The 26,092-nt window shown below is 57.0% G+C and overlaps 1 protein-coding gene across 4 annotated transcripts in view; it reads right to left on the bottom strand.

Annotated features, from left to right (window-relative positions):
- The window catches only part of LOC129823557 (acetyl-coenzyme A synthetase, cytoplasmic-like), a 113,101-nt gene extending 87,508 nt beyond the window's left edge, over positions 1 to 25,593 (bottom strand). For 3 of the 4 annotated variants that reach the window (XR_008754646.1, XM_055882386.1, XM_055882385.1), the window contains exons 1-4: positions 25,307 to 25,593; positions 23,713 to 23,908; positions 813 to 904; positions 513 to 616 (exon numbers count right to left, since the gene is read on the bottom strand). Coding sequence is in view for 3 of the 4 variants with exons in the window: in XM_055882386.1 (XP_055738361.1) it covers positions 513 to 616; positions 813 to 904; positions 23,713 to 23,908; positions 25,307 to 25,439 (525 nt within the window). In the remaining variant the exon portion in view is untranslated. Of the gene's footprint in view, positions 1 to 512; positions 617 to 812; positions 905 to 23,313; positions 23,564 to 23,712; positions 23,909 to 25,306 lie in introns of those variants that run through there. The other variant, XM_055882387.1, reaches the window with a different exon arrangement.
- Positions 25,594 to 26,092: the final 499 nt, after the last annotated feature.

Below are 26,092 nucleotides of genomic sequence, written 5' to 3'. Positions count from 1 at the left end.
TTTCAACAACCCGGTTTCTGTGCTGGGTGGTGTGTCCCTGTGGCGACTTTCAACAACCCGGTTTCTGTGCTGGGTGGTGTCTCCCTGTGGCGACTTTCAACAACCCGGTTTCTGTGCTGGGTGGTGTGTCCCTGTGGCGACTTTCAACAACCCGGTTTCTGTGCTGGGTGGTGTGTCCCTGTGGCGACTTTCAACAACCCGGTTTCTGTGCTGGGTGGTGTGTCCCTGTGGCGACTTTCAACAACCCGGTTTCTGTGCTGGGTGGTGTGTCCCTGTGGCGACTTTCAACAACCCGGTTTCTGTGCTGGGTGGTGTGTCCCTGTGGCGACTTTCAACAACCCGGTTTCTGTGCTGGGTGGTGTCTCCCTGTGGCGACTTTCAACAACCCGGTTTGATTTCTGATTGACTTCATCTCTGACTGTTCTTCTCAGTCATATTCATATTACACCGTTTTATCCCCCCCCCCCCCCCAGGCAATAAGGGCAACCCTTAATGTCAATCCCTGCACTAACCACGATGGAGTGGACAGCTCCTATCCTGGCGCAGGCCAGCATGGTGTACACCAGCTCCGGAATCATAGGGAGGTAGATGGCCACCCTGTCTCCCTTCCTCACTCCTGGTAACACACACGCCAGAAGACAAACAGGTGGAAGAAATATTAAGGAATCTGAGTATCCAAAACCCAAGTGTCAAACGGTGTGTGTTTTTGACACTTTTACTGTATTACAAATGTTTAGAGAGGGAAGGTGGAAAAGTGCTGTTTTTACAAATCCCCCCCCCATCTTTGAAAGAGCCAGATGGTTTGGTCTTACCCATTTGCTTCAGAACGTTGGCACACCTGCACACCTGTCCCAGCAGCTGACTGTAGGTGATGGCCACGTGGTGATCAGGTGAGTTCCCTTCCCTGGAGAACAGACATGAAACATTATCATGTAAATTCCAAATACGTTACTTCTGACTAAACCTTTTAGTTTATACGACATCTGTAACAGGAAGTGTGTATCAGTCAGCTGACCTGAGATACACGTGGGCCCATAGTCGGTTTGATAAAGTCATTTCACTGATTTCCAGTCTTCACATTTACTTTTAGCAGACTCTCGTATCCAGAGCAACTAGGGTTAAGTGCCTTGCTCAAGGGCACATCGGCATATTTTCCTCCTGGCTCGGGATATTTAACTAGGCAAGTCAGTTAAGAACAAATTCTTATTTTCAATGACGGCCTAGGAAAAGTGGGTTCCTGCCTTGTTCAGGGGCAGAACGGCAGATGTTTACCTTGACAGCTCGGGGATTCGATCTTGCAACCTTCAATTACTAGTCCAACGCTCTAACCACTAGGCTACCTGCCGTCCCTACACTCTAACCACTAGGCTACCTGCCATCCCTACACTCTAACCACTAGGCTACCTGCCGCCCCTACACTCTAACCACTAGGCTACCTGCCCCCCCTACACTCTAACCACTAGGCTACCTGCCGTCCCTACACTCTAACCACTAGGCTACCTGCCGTCCCTACACTCTAACCACTAGGACACCTGCCGCCCCTACACTCTAACCACTAGACTACTTGCCACCCCTACACTCTAACCACTAGGCTACCTGCCACCCCCTACACTCTAACCACTAGGCTACCTGCCGTCTCTACACTCTAACCACTAGGCTACCTGCTCCCCCTACACTCTAACCACTAGGCTACCTGCCGTCCCTACACTCTAACCACTAGGCTACCTGCCACCCCTACACTCTAAACACTAGGCTACCTGCCGCCTCTACACTCTAATCACTAGGCTACCTGCCCCCCCCCCCCCTCCCCCTACACTCTAACCACTAAGCTACCTGCCCCCCCCCCCCCACACTCTAACCACTAGGCTACCTGCCCCCCCCCCCTAAACTCTAACCACTAGGCTACCTGCCCCCCCCCCCCCCCCTACACTCTAACCACTAAGCTACCTGCCGCCCCTACACTCTAACCACTAGGCTACCTGCCGCCCCTACACTCTAACCACTAGGCTACCTGCCACCCCTAGACTCTAACCACTAGACTACCTGCCACCCCTACACTCTAACCACTAGACTACCTACCGCATCTACACTCTAAACACTAGGCTACCTGCCCCCCCCCCCCCCCCCCCCCCACACTCTAACCATTAGGCTACCTGCCACCCCTACACTCTAACCACTAGACTACCTGCCCCCCCTACACTCTAACCACTAGGCTACCTGCCGCTTCCACACTCTAACCACTAGGTTACTTGCCCCCCCTACACTCTAACCACTAGGCTACCTGCCCCCCCTACACTCTAACCACTAGGCTACCTGCCCCCCCCCACACTCTAACCCCTAGGCTACCTGCCGCCTCTACACTCTAACCGCTAGGCTACCTGCCGCCCCCCCCCCCCTACACTCTAACCACTAGGCTACCTGCCCCCCCCCCCCCCCACACTCTAACCACTAAGCTACCTGCCGCCCCTACACTCTAACCACTAGGCTACCTGTCGCCCCTACACTCTAACCACTAGGCTACCTGCCGCCCCTACACTCTAACCACTAGGCTACCTGCCCCCCCCCCCCCCCCCCCCTACACTCTAACCACTGGGCTACCTGCCCCCCCCCCCCCCCCCCCCCCTACACTCTAACCACCAGGCTACCTGCCGCCCCTAAACTCTAACCACTAGACTACCTGCCGCCCCTACACTCTAACCACTAGGCTGCCTGCCGCCTCTACACTCTAACCACTAGGTTACCTGCCCCCCCTACACTCTAACCACTAGGCTACCTGCCCCCCCTACACTCTAACCACGATGCTACCTGCCCCCCCTACACTCTAACCACTAGGCTACATGCCGCCCCCCCCCCCCCCCCCCCCCTACACTCTAACCACTAGGCTACCTGCCGCGCCTGCACTCTAACCACTAGGCTACCTGCCGCCCCCCCCCCCCTACACTCTAACCACTAGGCTACCTGCCGCCTCTACACTCTAACCACTAGGCTACCTGCCCCCCCTACACTCTAACCACTAGGCTACCTGCCCCCTCTACACTCTAACCACTAGGCTACCTGCCCCCCCTACACTCTAACCACGATGCTACCTGCCCCCCCCTACACTCTAACCACTAGGCTACCTGCCGCCCCCCCCCCCCCCTACACTCTAACCACTAGGCTACCTGCCGTCTCCCCCCCCCCCCCCCCTACACTCTAACCACTAGGCTACCTGCCCTCCCTACACTCTAACCACTAGGCTACCTGCCCCCCGTACACTCTAACCACTAGAGTACCTGCCCACCCCTACACTCTAACCACGATGCTACCTGCCCCCCCCTACACTCTAACCACTAGGCTACCTGCCGCCCCCCCGCCCCCCTACACTCTAACCACTAGGCTACCTGCCCCCCCTACACTCTAACCACTAGGCTACCTGCCCCCCCTACACTCTAACCACGATGCTACCTGCCCCCCCCACACTCTAACCACTAGGCTACCTGCCCCCCCTACACTCTAACCACTAGGCTACCTTGCCCCCCCTACACTCTAACCACGATGCTACCTGCCCCCCCCTACACTCTAACCACTAGGCTACCTGCCGCCACCCCCCCCCCCTACACTCTAACCACTAGGCTACCTGCCCCCCCTACACTCTAACCACTAGACTACCTGCCACCCCCTACACTCTAACCACTAGGCTACCTGCCCCCCCTACACTCTAACCACTAGGCTACCTGCCCCCCCTACACTCTAACCACTAGGCTACCTGCCCCCCCCCTACACTCTAACCACGATGCTACCTGCCCCCCCCTACACTCTAACCACTAGGCTACCTGCCTCTAACCACTAGGCTACCTGCCGTCTCCCTCCCCCCTACACTCTAACCACTAGGCTACCTGCCCTCCCTACACTCTAACCACTAGGCTACCTGCCGCCCCTACACTCTAACCACTAGGCTACCTGCCCTCCCTACACTCTAACCACTAGGCTACCTGCCCCCCCTACACTCTAACCACTAGGCTACCTGCCCCCCCCCTACACTCTAACCACGATGCTACCTGCCCCTCCCTACACTCTAACCACTAGGCTACCTGCCTCTAACCACTAGGCTACCTGCCGTCTCCCTCCCCCCTACACTCTAACCACTAGGCTACCTGCCCTCCCTACATTCTAACCACTAGGCTACCTGCCGCCCCTACACTCTAACCACTAGGCTACCTGCCCTCCCTACACTCTAACCACTAGGCTACCTGCCCCCCCTACACTCTAACAACTATGCTACCTGCCCCCCACCCCCCCTACACTCTAACCACTAGGCTACCTGCCCTCCCTACACTCTAACCACTAGGCTACCTGCCCCCCCTACACTCTAACCACTAGGCTACCTGCCCCCCCCCTACACTCTAACCACGATGCTACCTGCCCCTCCCTACACTCTAACCACTAGGCTACCTGCCTCTAACCACTAGGCTACCTGCCGTCTCCCTCCCCCCTACACTCTAACCACTAGGCTACCTGCCCTCCCTACACTCTAACCACTAGGCTACCTGCCGCCCCTACACTCTAACCACTAGGCTACCTGCCCTCCCTACACTCTAACCACTAGGCTACCTGCCCCCCCTACACTCTAACAACTATGCTACCTGCCCCCCACCCCCCCTACACTCTAACCACTAGGCTACCTGCCCCCCCCCCCCCCCCCACCCCCTACACTCTAACCACTAGGCTACCTGCCGCCCCCCCCCCCCCACCCCCTACACTCTAACCACTAGGCTACCTGACGCCCCTACACTCTAACCACTAGGCTACCTGCCGCCCCTACACTCTAACCACTAGGCTACCTGCCGCCCTTACACTCTAACCACTAGGCTACCTGCCGCCCCTACACTCTAACCACTAGGCTACCTGCCCCCCCTACACTCTAACCACGATGCTACCTGCCCCCCCCCCCCCCTACACTCTAACCACTAGGCTACCTGCCGCCCCTACACTCTAACCACTAGGCTACCTGCCCCCCCTACACTCTAACCACGATGCTACCTGCCCCCCCCCCCCCCCTACACTCTAACCACTAGGCTACCTGCCCCCCCTACACTCTAACCACTAGGCTACCTGCCGCCCCCCCCCTACACTCTAACCACTAGGCTACCTGCCCCCCCCCCCCCCTACACTCTAACCACTAGGCTACCTGCCCTCTCTACACTCTAACCACTAGGCTACCTGCCGTCCCCCCCCCCCCCCCCGCTACACTCTAACCACTAGGCTACCTGCCCCCCCTACACTCTAACCACTAGGCTACCTGCCCCCCCTACACTCTAACCACTATGCTACCTGCCCCCCCCCTACACTCTAACCACTAGGCTACCTGCCGCCCCCCCCCCCCCCCCCTACACTCTAACCACTAGGCTACCTGCCCTCCCTACAGTCTAACCACTAGGCTACCTGCCCCCCCTACACTCTAACCACTAGGCTACCTGCCCCCTCTACACTCTAACCACTAGGCTACCTTCCCCCCCTACACTCTAACCACGATGCTACCTGCCCCCCCCTACACTCTAACCACTAGGCTACCTGCCCCCCCCCCCCCCCTACACTCTAACCACTAGGCTACCTGCCCCCCCTACACTCTAACCACTAGGCTACCTGCCGCCCCCCCCCTACACTCTAACCACTAGGCTACCTGCCCCCCCCCCCCCCCCCCCTACACTCTAACCACTAGGCTACCTGCCCTCTCTACACTCTAACCACTAGGCTACCTGCCGCCCCCCCCCCCCCCCCCCCTACACTCTAACCACTAGGCTACCTGCCCCCCCTACACTCTAACCACTAGGCTACCTGCCCCCCCTACACTCTAACCACTATGCTACCTGCCCCCCCCTACACTCTAACCACTAGGCTACCTGCCGCCCCCCCCCCCCCCCCCCCTACACTCTAACCACTAGGCTACCTGCCCTCCCTACAGTCTAACCACTAGGCTACCTGCCCCCCCTACACTCTAACCACTAGGCTACCTGCCCCCTCTACACTCTAACCACTAGGCTACCTTCCCCCCCTACACTCTAACCACGATGCTACCTGCCCCCCCCTACACTCTAACCACTTGGCTACCTGCCGCCCCCCCCCCCCCCCTACACTCTAACCACTAGGCTACCTGCCCTCCCTACACTCTAACCACTAGGCTACCTGCCCCCCCTACACTCTAACCACTAGAGTACCTGCCCCCCCCTACACTCTAACCACGATGCTACCTGCCCCCCCCTACACTCTAACCACTAGGCTACCTGCCCCCCCTACACTCTAACCACTAGGCTACCTGCCCCCCCTACACTCTAACCACTAGGCTACCTGCCCCCCCTACACTATAACCACGATGCTACCTGCCCCCCCCACACTCTAACCACTAGGCTACCTGCCCCCCCTACACTCTAACCACTAGGCTACCTTGCCCCCCCTACACTCTAACCACGATGCTACCTGCCCCCCCCCTACACTCTAACCACTAGGCTACCTGCCGCCCCCCCCCCCCCTACACTCTAACCACTAGGCTACCTGCCCCCCCTACACTCTAACCACTAGACTACCTGCCACCCCCTACACTCTAACCACTAGGCTACCTGCCCCCCCTACACTCTAACCACTAGGCTACCTGCCCCCCCTACACTCTAACCACTAGGCTACCTGCCCCCCCCTACACTCTAACCACGATGCTACCTGCCCCCCACTACACTCTAACCACAAGGCTACCTGCCTCTAACCACTAGGCTACCTGAAGTCTCCCCCCCCATACACTCTAACCACTAGGCTACCTGCCGTCCCCCCCCCCCCCCTACACTCTAACCACTAGGCTACCTGCCCTCCCTACACTCTAACCAAAAGGCTACCTGCCCCCCCTACACTCTAACCACGATGCTACCTGCCCCCCCCTACACTCTAACCACTAGGCTACCTGCCTCTAACCACTAGGCTACCTGCCGTCTCCCCCCCCCCCCTACACTCTAACCACTAGACTACCTGCCCCCCCTACGCTCTAACCACTAGGCTACCTGCCCCCCCCTACACTCTAACCACTAGGCTACCTGCCGTCTCCCTCCCCCCTACACTCTAACCACTAGGCTACCTGCCCTCCCTACACTCTAACCACTAGGCTACCTGCCGCCCCTACACTCTAACCACTAGGCTACCTGCCGCCCCTTCACTCTAACCACTAGGCTACCTGCCTCCCCTCCACTCTAACCACTAGGCTACCTGCCGGCTCTACACTCTAACCACTAGGCTACCTGCCTCCCCTACACTCTAACCACTAGACTACCTGCCCTCCCTACACTCTAACCACTAGGCTACCTTTCCTCCCTACACTCTAACCACTAGGCTACCTGCCCTCCCTACACTCTAACCACTAGGCTACCTGCCCTCCCTACACTCTAACCACTAGGCTACCTGCCCTCCCTACACTCTAACCACTAGGCTACCTGCCCCCCCTACACTCTAACCACTATGCTACCTGCCCCCCCCCTACACTCTAACCACTAGGCTACCTGCCGCCCCCCCCACCCCCTACACTCTAACCACTAGGCTACCTGCCGCCCCCCCCCCCCCCCCACCCCCTACACTCTAACCACTAGGCTACCTGACGCCCCTACACTCTAACCACTAGGCTACCTGCCGCCCCTACACTCTAACCACTAGGCTACCTGCCGCCCTTACACTCTAACCACTAGGCTACCTGCCGCCCCTACACTCTAACCACTAGGCTACCTGCCCCCCCTACACTCTATCCACGATGCTACCTGCCCCCCCCCCCCCCCCCCCTACACTCTAACCACTAGGCTACCTGCCGCCCCTACACTCTAACCACTAGGCTACCTGCCCCCCCTACACTCTAACCACGATGGTACCTGCCCCCCCCCCCCTACACTCTAACCACTAGGCTACCTGCCCCCCCTACACTCTAACCACTAGGCTACCTGCCGCCCCCCCCTACACTCTAACCACTAGGCTACCTGCCCCCCCCCCCCCCCCTACACTCTAACCACTAGGCTACCTGCCCTCTCTACACTCTAACCACTAGGCTACCTGCCGTCCCCCCCCCCCCCCTACACTCTAACCACTAGGCTACCTGCCCCCCCTACACTCTAACCACTATGCTACCTGCCCCCCCTACACTCTAACCACTAGGCTACCTGCCGCCCCCCCCCCTACACTCTAACCACTAGGCTACCTGCCCTCCCTACAGTCTAACCACTAGGCTACCTGCCCCCCCTACACTCTAACCACTAGGCTACCTTCCCCCCCCCCACACTCTAACCACTACGCTACCTGCCCCCCCTACACTCTAACCACTAGGCTACCTGCCGCCCCCCCCCCCCCCCCCACACTCTAACCACTAGGCTACCTGCCGTCCCTACACTCTAACCACTAGGCTACCCGCCGTTCCTTCACTCTAACCACTAGGATACCTGCCCCCCCTACACTCTAACCACTAGACTACCTGCCACCCCCTACACTCTAACCACTAGGCTACCTGCCCCCCCTACACTCTAACCACTAGGCTACCTGCCGCCCCCCCCCCCCCTAAACTCTAACCACTAGGCTACCTGCCCTCCCTACACTCTAACCACTAGGCTACCTGCCCCCCCCACACTCTAACCACTAGGCTACCTGCCGTCCTTACACTCTAACCACTAGGCTACCTGCCCCCCCCCCCCTTCACTCTAACCACTAAGCTACCTGCCGCCCCTACACTCTAACCACTAGGCTACCTGCCGCCCCTACACTCTAACCACTAGGCTACATGCCGCCCCTACACTCTAACCACTAGGCTACCTGCCCCCCCCCCCCCCTACACTCTAACCACTAGGCTACCTGCCCCCCCTACACTCTAACCACTAGGCTACATGCCGCCCCTACACTCTAACCACTAGGCTACCTGCCCCCCCCCCCCCCTACACTCTAACCACTAGGCTACCTGCCGCCCCCCCCCCCCCCACACACTCTAACCACTAGGCTACCTGCCGTCCCTATACTCTAACCACTAGGCTACCTGCCGTTCCTTCACTCTAACCACTAGGATACCTGCCCCCCCTACACTCTAACCACTAGGCTACCTGCCCCCCCTACACTCTAACCACTAGGCTACCTGCCGTCCCTACATTCTAACCACTAGGCTACCTGCCGTCCCTACACTCTAACCACTAGGTTACCTGCCCCCCCTACACTCTAACCACTAGGCTACCTGCCGTCCCTACACTCTAACCACTAGGCTACCTGCCCCCCCCACACTCTAACCACTAGGCTACCTGCCCCCCCTACACTCTAACCACGATGCTACCTGCCCCCCCCTACACTCTAACCACTAGGCTACCTGCCGCCCCCCCCCCCCCCCCCTACACTCTAACCACTAGGCTACCTGCCCCCCCTACACTCTAACCACTAGACTACCTGCCACCCCCTACACTCTAACCACTAGGCTACCTGCCCCCCCTACACTCTAACCACTAGGTTACCTGCCGCCCCCCCCCCCCCCCCTTACACTCTAACCACTAGGCTACCTGCCCTCCCTACACTCTAACCACTAGGCTACCTAACCCCCCCACACTCTAACCACTAGGCTACCTGCCGTCCTTACACTCTAACCACTAGGCTGCCTGCCCCCCCCCCCCCCTTCACTCTAACCACTAAGCTACCTGCCGCCCCTACACTCTAACCACTAGGCTACCTGCCGCCCCTACACTCTAACCACTAGGCTACATGCCGCCCCTACACTCTAACCACTAGGCTACCTGCCCCCCCCCCCCCTACACTCTAACCACTAGACTACCTGCCACCCCCTACACTCTAACCACTAGGCTACCTGCCCCCCCTACACTCTAACCACTAGGCTACCTGCCGCCCCCCCCCCCCCTAAACTCTAACCACTAGGCTACCTGCCCTCCCTACACTCTAACCACTAGGCTACCTGCCCCCCCCACACTCTAACCACTAGGCTACCTGCCGTCCTTACACTCTAACCACTAGGCTACCTGCCCCCCCCCCCCCTTCACTCTAACCACTAAGCTACCTGCCGCCCCTACACTCTAACCACTAGGCTACCTGCCGCCCCTACACTCTAACCACTAGGCTACCTGCCGTCCTTACACTCTAACCACTAGGCTACCTGCCCCCCCCCCCCTTCACTCTAACCACTAAGCTACCTGCCGCCCCTACACTCTAACCACTAGGCTACCTGCCGCCCCTACACTCTAACCACTAGGCTACATGCCGCCCCTACACTCTAACCACTAGGCTACCTGCCCCCCCCCCCCCTACACTCTAACCACTAGGCTACCTGCCCCCCCTACACTCTAACCACTAGGCTACCTGCCCCCCCCCCCCCTCCACTCTAACCACTAGGCTACCTGCCGCCCCTACACTCTAACCACTAGTCTACCTGCCACCCCTACACTCTAACCACTAGGCTACCTGCCACCCCTACACTCTAACCACTAGGCTACCTGCCGCCCCTGCACTCTAACCACTAGGCTACCTGCCGCCCCTACACTCTAACCACTAGGCTACCTGCCCCCCCCCTACACTCTAACCACTAGGCTACCTGCCGCCCCTACACTCTAACCACTAGGCTACCTGCCGCCCCTACACTCTAACCACTAGGCTACATGCCGCCCCTACACTCTAACCACTAGGCTACCTGCCCCCCCCCTACACTCTAACCACTAGACTACCTGCCACCCCCTACACTCTAACCACTAGGCTACCTGCCCCCCCTACACTCTAACCACTAGGTTACCTGCCGCCCCCCCCCCCCCCCCCCCCTAAACTCTAACCACTAGGCTACCTGCCCTCCCTACACTCTAACCACTAGGCTACCTGCTCCCCCCACACTCTAACCACTAGGCTACCTGCCGTCCTTACACTCTAACCACTAGGCTACCTGCCCCCCCCCCCCTTCACTCTAACCACTAAGCTACCTGCCGCCCCTACACTCTAACCACTAGGCTACCTGCCGCCCCTACACTCTAACCACTAGGCTACATGCCGCCCCTACACTCTAACCACTAGGCTACCTGCCCCCCCCCCCCCTACACTCTAACCACTAGGCTACCTGCCCCCCCTACACTCTAACCACTTGGCTACCTGCCCCCCCCCCCCCCCCCTTCACTCTAACCACTAGGCTACCTGCCGCCCCTACACTCTAACCACTAGTCTACCTGCCACCCCTACACTCTAACCACTAGGCTACCTGCCACCCCTACACTCTAACCACTAGGCTACCTGCCGCCCCTGCACTCTAACCACTAGGCTACCTGCCGCCCCTACACTCTAACCACTAGGCTACCTGCCCCCCCCTACACTCTAACCACTAGGCTACCTGCCGCCCCTACACTCTAACCACTAGGCTACCAGCCGCCCCCTACACTCTAACCACTAGGCTACCTGCCACCCCTACACTCTAACCACTAGACTACCTGCCGCCCCTCCACTCTAACCACTAGGCTACCTGCCGCCTCTACACTCTAACCACTAGACTACCTGCCACCCCTACACTCTAAACACTAGACTACCTGCCCCCCCTACACTCTAACCACTAGGCTACCTGCCGCCCCTACACTCTAACCACTAGGCTACCTGCCGCCCCTACACTCTAACCACTAGGCTACCTGCCCCCCCTACACTCTAACCACTAGGCTACCTGCCCCCCCCCCCCCTTCACTCTAACCACTAGGCTACCTGCCGCCCCTACACTCTAACCACTAGTCTACCTGCCACCCCTACACTCTAACCACTAGGCTACCTGCCACCCCTACACTCTAACCACTAGGCTACCTGCCGCCCCTACACTCTAACCACTAGGCTACCTGCCCCCCCCTACACTCTAACCACTAGGCTACCTGCCGCCCCCCCCCCCCCCCACACTCTAACCACTAGGCTACCTGCCGTCCCTACACTCTAACCACTAGGCTACCTGCCGTTCATTCACTCTAACCACTAGGATACCTGCCCCCCCTACACTCTAACCACTAGACTACCTGCCACCCCCTACACTCTAACCACTAGGCTACCTGCCCCCCCTACACTCTAACCACTAGGCTACCTGCCGCCCCCCCCCCCCCCCTAAACTCTAACCACTAGGCTACCTGCCCTCCCTACACTCTAACCACTAGGCTACCTGCCCCCCCCACACTCTAACCACTAGGCTACCTGCCGTCCTTACACTCTAACCACTAGGCTACCTGCCCCCCCCCCCCCTTCACTCTAACCACTAAGCTACCTGCCGCCCCTACACTCTAACCACTAGGCTACCTGCCGCCCCTACACTCTAACCACTAGGCTACATGCCGCCCCTACACTCTAACCACTAGGCTACCTGCCCACCCCCCCCCTACACTCTAACCACTAGGCTACCTGCCCCCCCTACACTCTAACCACTAGGCTACATGCCGCCCCTACACTCTAACCACTAGGCTACCTGCCCCCCCCCCCCCCTACACTCTAACCACTAGGCTACCTGCCGCCCCCCCCCCCCCCACACACTCTAACCACTAGGCTACCTGCCGTCCCTATACTCTAACCACTAGGCTACCTGCCGTTCCTTCACTCTAACCACTAGGATACCTGCCCCCCCTACACTCTAACCACTAGGCTACCTGCCCCCCCTACACTCTAACCACTAGGCTACCTGCCGTCCCTACATTCTAACCACTAGGCTACCTGCCGTCCCTACACTCTAACCACTAGGTTACCTGCCCCCCCTACACTCTAACCACTAGGCTACCTGCCGTCCCTACACTCTAACCACTAGGCTACCTGCCCCCCCCACACTCTAACCACTAGGCTACCTGCCCCCCCTACACTCTAACCACGATGCTACCTGCCCCCCCCTACACTCTAACCACTAGGCTACCTGCCGCCCCCCCCCCCCCCTACACTCTAACCACTAGGCTACCTGCCCCCCCTACACTCTAACCACTAGACTACCTGCCACCCCCTACACTCTAACCACTAGGCTACCTGCCCCCCCTACACTCTAACCACTAGGCTACCTGCCGCCCCCCCCCCCCCCCCTTACACTCTAACCACTAGGCTACCTGCCCTCCCTACACTCTAACCACTAGGCTACCTAACCCCCCCACACTCTAACCACTAGGCTACCTGCCGTCCTTACACTCTAACCACTAGGCTGCCTGCCCCCCCCCCCCCCCCTTCACTCTAACCACTAAGCTACCTGCCGCCCCTACACTCTAACCACTATGCTACCTGCCGCCCCTACACTCTAACCACTAGGCTACATGCCGCCCCTACACTCTAACCACTAGGCTACCTGCCCCCCCCCCCCCTACACTCTAACCACTAGACTACCTGCCACCCCCTACACTCTAACCACTAGGCTACCTGCCCCCCCTACACTCTAACCACTAGGCTACCTGCCGCCCCCCCCCCCCTACACTCTAACCACTAGGCTACCTGCCCTCCCTACACTCTAACCACTAGGCTACCTGCCCCCCCCACACTCTAACCACTAGGCTACCTGCCGTCCTTACACTCTAACCACTAGGCTACCTGCCCCCCCCCCCCCTTCACTCTAACCACTAAGCTACCTGCCGCCCCTACACTCTAACCACTAGGCTACCTGCCGCCCCTACACTCTAACCACTAGGCTACATGCCGCCCCTACACTCTAACCACTAGGCTACCTGCCCCCCCCCCCCTACACTCTAACCACTAGGCTACCTGCCCCCCCTACACTCTAACCACTAGGCTACCTGCCCCCCCCCCCCCTCCACTCTAACCACTAGGCTACCTGCCGCCCCTACACTCTAACCACTAGTCTACCTGCCACCCCTACACTCTAACCACTAGGCTACCTGCCACCCCTACACTCTAACCACTAGGCTACCTGCCGCCCCTGCACTCTAACCACTAGGCTACCTGCCGCCCCTACACTCTAACCACTAGGCTACCTGCCCCCCCCCTACACTCTAACCACTAGGCTACCTGCCGCCCCTACACTCTAACCACTAGGCTACCTGCCGCCCCTACACTCTAACCACTAGGCTACATGCCGCCCCTACACTCTAACCACTAGGCTACCTGCCCCCCCCCTACACTCTAACCACTAGACTACCTGCCACCCCCTACACTCTAACCACTAGGCTACCTGCCCCCCCTACACTCTAACCACTAGGTTACCTGCCGCCCCCCCCCCCCCCTAAACTCTAACCACTAGGCTACCTGCCCTCCCTACACTCTAACCACTAGGCTACCTGCCCCCCCCACACTCTAACCACTCGGCTACCTGCCGTCCTTACACTCTAACCACTAGGCTACCTGCCCCCCCCCCCCTTCACTCTAACCACTAAGCTACCTGCCGCCCCTACACTCTAACCACTAGGCTACCTGCCGCCCCTACACTCTAACCACTAGGCTACATGCCGCCCCTACACTCTAACCACTAGGCTACCTGCCCCCCCCCCCCCCCCTACACTCTAACCACTAGGCTACCTGCCCCCCCTACACTCTAACCACTAGGCTACCTGCCCCCCCCCCCCCCCCCCTTCACTCTAACCACTAGGCTACCTGCCGCCCCTACACTCTAACCACTAGTCTACCTGCCACCCCTACACTCTAACCACTAGGCTACCTGCCACCCCTACACTCTAACCACTAGGCTACCTGCCGCCCCTGCACTCTAACCACTAGGCTACCTGCCGCCCCTACACTCTAACCACTAGGCTACCTGCCCCCCCCTACACTCTAACCACTAGGCTACCTGCCGCCCCTACACTCTAACCACTAGGCTACCAGCCGCCCCCTACACTCTAACCACTAGGCTACCTGCCACCCCTACACTCTAACCACTAGACTACCTGCCGCCCCTCCACTCTAACCACTAGGCTACCTGCCGCCTCTACACTCTAACCACTAGACTACCTGCCACCCCTACAATCTAAACACTAGACTACCTGCCCCCCCTACACTCTAACCACTAGGCTACCTGCCGCCCCTACACTCTAACCACTAGGCTACCTGCCGCCCCTACACTCTAACCACTAGGCTACCTGCCCCCCCTACACTCTAACCACTAGGCTACCTGCCCCCCCCCCCCTTCACTCTAACCACTAGGCTACCTGCCGCCCCTACACTCTAACCACTAGTCTACCTGCCACCCCTACACTCTAACCACTAGGCTACCTGCCACCCCTACACTCTAACCACTAGGCTACCTGCCGCCCCTACACTCTAACCACTAGGCTACCTGCCGCCCCTACACTCTAACCACTAGGCTACCTGCCCCCCCCACACTCTAACCACTAGGCTACCTGCCCCCCCCCCCCCCCCCTACACTCTAACCACTAGGCTACCTGCCCCCCCCCCCCCCCCCCCCCCTTCACTCTAACCACTAGGCTACCTGCCGCCCCTACACTCTAACCACTAGTCTACCTGCCACCCCTACACTCTAACCACTAGGCTACCTGCCGCCCCTACACTCTAACCACTAGGCTACCTGCCCCCCCCCCTACACTCTAACCACTAGGCTACCTGCCGCCCCCTACACTCTAACCACTAGGCTACCTGCCACCCCTACACTCTAACCACTAGACTACTTGCCGCCCCTCCACTCTAACCACTAGGCTACCTGCCGCCTCTACACTCTAACCACTAGACTACCTGCCACCCCTACACTCTAAACACTAGACTACCTGCCCCCCCTACACTCTAACCACTAGGCTACCTGCCGCCCCTACACTCTAACCACTAGGCTACCTGCCGCCCCTACACTCTAACCACTAGGCTACCTGCCCCCCCCCTACACTCTAACCACTAGGCTACCTGCTCCCCCTACACTCTAACCACTAGGCTACCTGCTCCCCCTACACTCTAACCACTAGGCTACCTGCCACCCCTACACTCTAACCACTAGACTACCTGCCGCCCCTACACTCTAACCACTAGACTACCTGCTCCCCCTACACTCTAACCACTAGGCTACCTGCCGCCCCTACACTCTAACCACTAGGCTACCTGCCGCCCCTACACTCTAACCACTAGACTACCTGCTCCCCCTACACTCTAACCACTAGACTACCTGCTCCCCCTACACTCTAACCACTAGACTACCTGCCGCCCCTACACTCTAACCACTAGACTACCTGCTCCCCCTACACTCTAACCACTAGGCTACCTGCCACCCCTACACTCTAACCACTAGGCTACCTGCTCCCCCTACACTCTAACCACTAGACTACCTGCTCCCCCTACACTCTAACCACTAGACTACCTGCTCCCCCTACACTCTAACCACTAGACTACCTGCTCCCCCTACACTCTAACCACTAGGCTACCTGCCGCCCCTACACTCTAACCACTAGGCTACCTGCTCCCCCTACACTCTAACCACTAGGCTACCTGCCGCCCCTACACTCTAACCACTAGGCTATCTGCTCCCCCTACACTCTAACCACTAGGCTACCTGCCCCCCCTACACTCTAACCACTAGGCTACCTGCCGTCCCTACACTCTAACCACTAGAATACCTGCCCCCCCCACACTCTAACCACTAGGCTACCTGCCCCCCCTACACTCTAACCACTAGGCTACCTTGCCCCCCCTACACTCTAACCACTAGGCTACCTGCCCTCCCTACACTCTAACCACTAGGCTACCTAACCCCCCCACACTCTAACCACTAGGCTACCTGCCGTCCTTACACTCTAACCACTAGGCTACCTGCCGCCCCTACACTCTAACCACTAGACTACCTGCTCCCCCTACACTCTAACCACTAGACTACCTGCTCCCCCTACACTCTAACCACTAGACTACCTGCCGCCCCTACACTCTAACCACTAGACTACCTGCTCCCCCTACACTCTAACCACTAGGCTACCTGCCACCCCTACACTCTAACCACTAGGCTACCTGCTCCCCCTACACTCTAACCACTAGACTACCTGCTCCCCCTACACTCTAACCACTAGACTACCTGCTCCCCCTACACTCTAACCACTAGACTACCTGCTCCCCCTACACTCTAACCACTAGGCTACCTGCCGCCCCTACACTCTAACCACTAGGCTACCTGCTCCCCCTACACTCTAACCACTAGGCTACCTGCCGCCCCTACACTCTAACCACTAGGCTACCTGCTCCCACTACACTCTAACCACTAGGCTACCTGCCCCCCCTACACTCTAACCACTAGGCTACCTGCCGTCCCTACACTCTAACCACTAGAATACCTGCCCCCCCCACACTCTAACCACTAGGCTACCTGCCCCCCCTACACTCTAACCACTAGGCTACCTTGCCCCCCCTACACTCTAACCACGATGCTACCTGCCCCCCCCTACACTCTAACCACTAGGCTACCTGCCGCCCCCCCCCCCCCCCCTACACTCTAACCACTAGGCTACCTGCCCCCCCTACACTCTAACCACTAGACTACCTGCCACCCCCTACACTCTAACCACTAGGCTACCTGCCCCCCCTACACTCTAACCACTAGGCTACCTGCCGCCCCCCCCCCCCCTACACTCTAACCACTAGGCTACCTGCCCTCCCTACACTCTAACCACTAGGCTACCTAACCCCCCCACACTCTAACCACTAGGCTACCTGCCGTCCTTACACTCTAACCACTAGGCTACCTGCCCCCCCCCCCCTTCACTCTAACCACTAAGCTACCTGCCGCCCCTACACTCTAACCACTAGGCTACCTGCCGCCCCTACACTCTAACCACTAGGCTACATGCCGCCCCTACACTCTAACCACTAGGCTACCTGCCCCCCCCCCCCCCCTACACTCTAACCACTAGACTACCTGCCACCCCCTACACTCTAACCACTAGGCTACCTGCCCCCCCTACACTCTAACCACTAGGCTACCTGCCGCCCCCCCCCCCCCCCCCCCCCTAAACTCTAACCACTAGGCTACCTGCCCTCCCTACACTCTAACCACTAGGCTACCTGCCCCCCCCACACTCTAACCACTAGGCTACCTGCCGTCCTTACACTCTAACCACTAGGCCACCTGCCCCCCCCCCCCCTTCACTCTAACCACTAAGCTACCTGCCGCCCCTACACTCTAACCACTAGGCTACCTGCCGCCCCTACACTCTAACCACTAGGCTACATGCCGCCCCTACACTCTAACCACTAGGCTACCTGCCCCGCCCCCCCCCTACACTCTAACCACTAGGCTACCTGCCCCCCCTACACTCTAACCACTAGGCTACCTGCCCCCCCCCCCCCCCCTTCACTCTAACCACTAGGCTACCTGCCGCCCCTACACTCTAACCACTAGTCTACCTGCCACCCCTACACTCTAACCACTAGGCTACCTGCCACCCCTACACTCTAACCACTAGGCTACCTGCCGCCCCTACACTCTAACCACTAGGCTACCTGCCGCCCCTACACTCTAACCACTAGGCTACCTGCCCCCCCCACACTCTAACCACTAGGCTACCTGCCCCCCCCCCCCCCCCCCCTACACTCTAACCACTAGGCTACCTGCCCCCCCTACACTCTAACCACTAGGCTACCTGCCCCCCCCCCCCCCCCCCTTCACTCTAACCACTAGGCTACCTGCTCCCCCTACACTCTAACCACTAGTCTACCTGCCACCCCTACACTCTAACCACTAGGCTACCTGCCACCCCTACACTCTAACCACTAGGCTACCTGCCGCCCCTACACTCTAACCACTAGGCTACCAGCCGCCCCCTACACTCTAACCACTAGGCTACCTGCCACCCCTACACTCTAACCACTAGACTACCTGCCGCCCCTCCACTCTAACCACTAGGCTACCTGCCGCCTCTACACTCTAACCACTAGACTACCTGCCACCCCTACACTCTAAACACTAGACTACCTGCCCCCCCTACACTCTAACCACTAGGCTACCTGCCGCCCCTACACTCTAACCACTAGGCTACCTGCCGCCCCTACACTCTAACCACTAGGCTACCTGCCCCCCCTACACTCTAACCACTAGGCTACCTGCCCCCCCCCCCCCTTCACTCTAACCACTAGGCTACCTGCCGCCCCTACACTCTAACCACTAGTCTACCTGCCACCCCTACACTCTAACCACTAGGCTACCTGCCACCCCTACACTCTAACCACTAGGCTACCTGCCGCCCCTACACTCTAACCACTAGGCTACCTGCCGCCCCTACACTCTAACCACTAGGCTACCTGCCCCCCCCCACACTCTAACCACTAGGCTACCTGCCGCCCCTACACTCTAACCACTAGGCTACCTGCCGCCCCTACACTCTAACCACTAGGCTACCTGCTCCCCCTACACTCTAACCACTAGGCTACCTGCCGCCCCTACACTCTAACCACTAGGCTACCTGCCCCCCCCCACACTCTAACCACTAGGCTACCTGCCGCCCCTACACTCTAACCACTAGGCTACCTGCCGCCCCTACACTCTAACCACTAGGCTACCTGCTCCCCCTACACTCTAACCACTAGGCTACCTGCCGCCCCTACACTCTAACCACTAGACTACCTGCTCCCCCTTCACTCTAACCACTAGGCTACCTGCCGCCCCTACACTCTAACCACTAGTCTACCTGCCACCCCTACACTCTAACCACTAGGCTACCTGCCACCCCTACACTCTAACCACTAGGCTACCTGCCGCCCCTACACTCTAACCACTAGGCTACCTGCCGCCCCTACACTCTAACCACTAGGCTACCTGCCCCCCCCACACTCTAACCACTAGGCTACCTGCCCCCCCCCCCCCCCCCCCCCTACACTCTAACCACTAGGCTACCTGCCCCCCCTACACTCTAACCACTAGGCTACCTGCCCCCCCCCCCCCCTTCACTCTAACCACTAGGCTACCTGCTCCCCCTACACTCTAACCACTAGTCTACCTGCCACCCCTACACTCTAACCACTAGGCTACCTGCCACCCCTACACTCTAACCACTAGGCTACCTGCCGCCCCTGCACTCTAACCACTAGGCTACCTGCCGCCCCTACACTCTAACCACTAGGCTACCTGCCCCCCCCTACACTCTAACCACTAGGCTACCTGCCACCCCTACACTCTAACCACTAGACTACCTGCCGCCCCTCCACTCTAACCACTAGGCTACCTGCCGCCTCTACACTCTAACCACTAGACTACCTGCCACCCCTACACTCTAAACACTAGACTACCTGCCCCCCCTACACTCTAACCACTAGGCTACCTGCCGCCCCTACACTCTAACCACTAGGCTACCTGCCGCCCCTACACTCTAACCACTAGGCTACCTGCCCCCCCTACACTCTAACCACTAGGCTACCTGCCCCCCCCCCCCCTTCACTCTAACCACTAGGCTACCTGCCGCCCCTACACTCTAACCACTAGTCTACCTGCCACCCCTACACTCTAACCACTAGGCTACCTGCCACCCCTACACTCTAACCACTAGGCTACCTGCCGCCCCTACACTCTAACCACTAGGCTACCTGCCGCCCCTACACTCTAACCACTAGGCTACCTGCCCCCCCCCACACTCTAACCACTAGGCTACCTGCCCCCCCCCCCCCCTACACTCTAACCACTAGGCTACCTGCCCCCCCTACACTCTAACCACTAGGCTACCTGCCCCCCCCTACACTCTAACCACTAGGCTACCTGCCGCCCCTACACTCTAACCACTAGGCTACCAGCCGCCCCCTACACTCTACCCACTAGGCTACCTGCCACCCCTACACTCTAACCACTAGACTACCTGCCACCCCTCCACTCTAACCACTGGGCTACCTGCCGCCTCTACACTCTAACCACTAGACTACCTGCCACCCCTACACTCTAAACACTAGACTACCTGCCCCCCCTACACTCTAACCATTAGGCTACCTGCCGCCCCTACACTCTAACCACTAGGCTACCTGCCGCCCCTACACTCTAACCACTAGGCTACCTGCCCCCCCCCCTACACTCTAACCACTAGGCTACCTGCCGCCCCCTACACTCTAACCACTAGGCTACCTGCCACCCCTACACTCTAACCACTAGACTACCTGCCGCCCCTCCACTCTAACCACTAGGCTACCTGCCGCCTCTACACTCTAACCACTAGACTACCTGCCACCCCTACACTCTAAACACTAGACTACCTGCCCCCCCTACACTCTAACCACTAGGCTACCTGCCGCCCCTACACTCTAACCACTAGGCTACCTGCCGCCCCTACACTCTAACCACTAGGCTACCTGCTCCCCCTACACTCTAACCACTAGGCTACCTGCCGCCCCTACACTCTAACCACTAGACTACCTGCTCCCCCTACACTCTAACCACTAGACTACCTGCCACCCCTACACTCTAACCACTAGACTACCTGCCGCCCCTACACTCTAACCACTAGACTACCTGCTCCCCCTACACTCTAACCACTAGGCTACCTGCCACCCCTACACTCTAACCACTAGGCTACCTGCCGCCCCTACACTCTAACCACTAGACTACCTGCCGCCCCTACACTCTAAACACTAGGCTACCTGCCGCCCCAGGTATTGTGTCACACACATAAGGTTGATTTCTGTGAGGTTGATTTGATTTCAAGGAATTCTTCCATTCTCTCTAGGTTCTATCAATCATAAATGAAACCCTTTTGTCGCTGTGACTAATGTTTATGTTAAAGCTCTCTACTATCTAACCACAGGATCAGAATAATGTGGCTCTTGGCACTAGAGAGAGAGGCTTCACTTTCTGCTAAAACCAGAAAGGGTGTGGGTGGGTGTCTGTCTGTCTGTCTGTCTGTCTGTCTGTCTGTCTGTCTGTCTGTCTGTCTGTCTGTCTGTCTGTCTGTCTGTCTGTCTGTCTGTCTGTCTGTCTGTCTGTCTGTCTGTCTGTCTGTCTGTCTGTCTGTCTGTCTGTCTGTCTGTCTGTCTGTGTGTGTGTGTGTGTGTGTGTGTGTGTGTGTGTGTGTGTGTGTGTGTGTGTGTGTGTGTGTGTGTGTGTGTGTGTGTGTGTGAGTGTGTATGAGTGTGTATGAGTGTGTCTGTCTGTGTATGAGTGTGTATGAGTGTGTATTAGTGTGTCTGTCTGTCTGTCTGTCTGTCTGTCTGTCTGTCTGTGTGTGTGTGTGTGTGTGTGTGTGTGTGTGTGTGTGTGTGTGTGTGTGTGTGTGTGTGTGTGTGTGTGTGTGTGTGTGTGTCTGTGTATGAGTGACAAACTGAGTGAGTGAGCCATCGTTGTAGCTGCCACTGTGAGAAAACAAATAGTTTGAAGGGCTTCCAGTATTTAGCACGTCGTGTTAATATCTCACTCTGTGGGCGGTGATCGATCCGTTCCTGCATGAATTAACCATCAATGGAGGAGGACATGATTCGTGGTACTTCACAATTAAAATGACCATACCACACCAAATTAATTTCCATTTCATCTCCACTGTAAGGCAGGGGACAACTTTTAAGAAAACTATCGCTGTTGTTGTGTGTGGGTGAGAATAACCTCTTGGAAATGTTGACTTTTTAAAATGAAATTGAATGTTGATACAATAACACACACACACACACACACACACACACACACACACACACACACACACACACACACACACACACACACACACACACACACACACACACACACACACACACACACATATATATGTAACTATACACACAATAAAAGATTTTGACAGCAACCCCACCTGACATCACTGAGTGGACAAAACATTAGGAACACCAGTTCTTTCCATGACATAAGACTGACCAGATGAATCCAGGTGAAATCTATAAACCCTTATTGATGTCACTTGTTAAATCCACTTTACGTGCAGTTCACAGTGGTGGTTACGTGCAGTTCACAGTGGTTAAGTGCAGTTCACTGTGGTTACGTGCAGTTCACAGTGGTTAAGTGCAGTTCACTGTGGTTACGTGCAGTTCACAGTGGTTAAGTGCAGTTCACTGTGGTTACGTGCAGTTCACAGTGGTTAAGTGCAGTTCACTGTGGTTACGTGCAGTTCACAGTGGTTAAGTGCAGTTCACTGTGGTTACGTGCAGTTCACAGTGGTTAAGTGCAGTTCACTGTGGTTACGTGCAGTTCACAGTGGTTAAGTGCAGTTCACTGTGGTTACGTGCAGTTCACAGTGGTTAAGTGCAGTTCACTGTGGTTACGTGCAGTTCACAGCGGTTAAGTGCACTTCACAGTGCATTGCCTCATTGGTGAACTGCTTTAATTTTTCAATGAGTATAATTGTTGCCTTTTTCAAAATGTATTTAATCAGGTAAGTCATTGAGAAGACATTGTCTTTTACAATAATGACCTGGCCAAGATAAGAGTAGATTCAACAATAACTGTTTATTTTGTCTTACCAGTAGAATGCCATGTCTTACCAGTAGAATGCCATGTCTTACCAGTAGAATGCCATGTCTTACCAGTAGAATGCCATGTCTTACCAGTAGAATGCCATGTCTTACCAGTAGAATGCCATGTCTTACCAGTAGAATGCCATGTCTTACCAATAGAATGCCATGTCTTACCAGTAGAATGCCATGTCTTACCAGTAGAATGCCATGTCTTACCAGTAGAATGCCATGTCTTACTAGTAGAATGCCATGTCTTACCAGTAGAATGCCATGTCTTACCAGTAGAATGCCATGTCTTACCAGTAGAATGCCATGTCTTACCAGTAGAATGCCATGTCTTACCAGTAGAATGCCATGTCTTACCAGTAGAATGCCATGTCTTACCAGTAGAATGCCATGTCTTACCAGTAGAATGCCACTCGTTCACCAAGGTTCTTATCCTTCACGTTCCTGTCCAGGACGTTGTAACACATGTTGGTTTTGGCTCCCTCCATGCATTTGACATAGATGTTCCCTTTGGTCACATCGAAGTTATACTGCAGAACGTGACCCGTAGGAGGCTTCTTCCAATAGAAATCACTAGCGACCTCTTTCCAGAATACTGCAAGAAGAAAATAGCATTAGGATGTTGTTTAGAGTGAGCACACACACACGCACACGCACACACACACACACACACACACACACACACACACACACACACACACACACAACCAAGCTATTGCAGAGGAGTCATGTGCATAGGACATACAAAGCTTCAGTTATTCTGCGAGCAACAAACACGGCTAACAGCCTCCTTAATAACCTACCGTCCGGCTAACAGCCTCCTTAGTAACCTACCGTCCGGCTAACACGGCTAACAGCCTCCTTAATAACCTACCGCCCGGCTAACACGGCTAACAGCCTCATTAATAACCTACCGTCCGGCTAACAGCCTCCTTAATAACCTACCGCCCGGCTAACAGCCTCCTTAATAACCTACCGCCCGGCTAACAGCCTCCTTAATAACCTACCGTCCGGCTAACAGCCTCCTTAATAACCTACCGCCCGGCTAACAGCCTCCTTAGTAACCTACCGTCCGGCTAACACGGCTAACAGCCTCCTTAATAACCTACCGTCCGGCTAACAGCCTCCTTAGTAACCTACCGTCCGGCTAACACGGCTAACAGCCTCCTTAATAACCTACCGTCCGGCTAACAGCCTCCTTAATAACCTACCGCCCGGCTAACAGCCTCCTTAGTAACCTACCGTCCGGCTAACAGCCTCCTTAGTAACCTACCGTCCGGCTAACACGGCTAACAGCCTCCTTAATAACCTACCGCCCGGCTAACACGGCTAACAGCCTTCTTAGTAACCTACCGTCCGGCTAACACGGCTAACAGCCTCCTTAATAACCTACCGTCCGGCTAACACGGCTAACAGCCTCCTTAGTAACCTACCGTCCGGCTAACACGGCTAACAGCCTCCTTAGTAACCTACCGTCCGGCTAACACGGCTAACAGCCTCCTTAATAACCTACCGTCCGGCTAACACGGCTAACAGCCTCCTTAGTAACCTACCGTCCGGCTAACACGGCTAACAGCCTTCTTAGTAACCTACCGTCCGGCTAACACGGCTAACAGCCTTCTTAGTAACCTACCGTCCGGCTAACACGGCTAACAGCCTCCTTAGTAACCTACCGTCCGGCTAACACGGCTAACAGCCTCCTTAGTAACCTACCGTCCGGCTAACACGGCTAACAGCCTCCTTAGTAACCTACCGTCCGGCTAACACGGCTAACAGCCTCCTTAATAACCTACCGTCCGGCTAACACGGCTAACAGCCTCCTTAGTAACCTACCGTCCGGCTAACACGGCTAACAGCCTTCTTAGTAACCTACCGTCCGGCTAACACGGCTAACAGCCTCCTTAATAACCTACCGTCCGGCTAACACGGCTAACAGCCTCCTTAGTAACCTACCGTCCGGCTAACACGGCTAACAGCCTTCTTAGTAACCTACCGTCCGGCTCCTCAATAGACTTCTTGTAAAGTTCCAGATAACAGTTGAAGTCAGGCACATGAGCATCCTTCTGCAGACCCTCCGGAGGATGGTACATCTTGTCCTCTGCGTGTTGAGAGCCAGGGACCACCATCGTTGATAGACAGACAGACAGACTGTAGATAGATCTATTTGACTGGCGTGAGAGTGCGAGAGAGAGAGAGAGAGAGAGACAGAGATCCAGCCAGTCAGTCTGCTTATCTGATCTGCCTATCCTCCAAGGCTAGAGGGGAGAGGTGAGACAGACACTGACAACAGTAGGGCTTCAGCCATTGGACAAGTACACTGTGCCTGTGCTCTGGCCACACCCCTAATACCAGGTTATGTGTTGAATCCACATGCTTACTGCCAAAGGAGCCAATCAAAATGCTTAAAACGGCACTCCCACCTTTTCATTGGCTGATCGGGTCCTGGTCCGTTTATCGGATTATTTTCCAAGCGTTGCGTAAGAGGAGGAAAACATTGGTAGGCAGGGGGAATGCTGGGCTGATCGACAGGCAGATAGACAGGCAGATAGACAGGCAGACAGACAGAACAGACGGAACAGACGGTACAGGGAGGGCAGTGTATTCTGTATTCCTGGAACAAGGAAAACACTACCTCCCTCCCCCTCCCCCTCTCACTAACTGTCCACCTTCCTTCCCCTCTCACTCCCTGTCCTCCTCCCTCCCCCTCTCACTCCCTGTCCACCAACCTCCCCCTCTCACTCCCTGTCCACCTCCCTCCCCCTCTCACTCCCTGTCCACC

The sequence above is a fragment of the Salvelinus fontinalis genome, chromosome 26 (assembly GCF_029448725.1).
Source record: "Salvelinus fontinalis isolate EN_2023a chromosome 26, ASM2944872v1, whole genome shotgun sequence".
Taxonomy (NCBI): domain Eukaryota; kingdom Metazoa; phylum Chordata; class Actinopteri; order Salmoniformes; family Salmonidae; genus Salvelinus; species Salvelinus fontinalis.
Note: the sequence above shows the minus strand (reverse complement) of the source record. Positions and strands in the feature narration are given on the sequence as shown.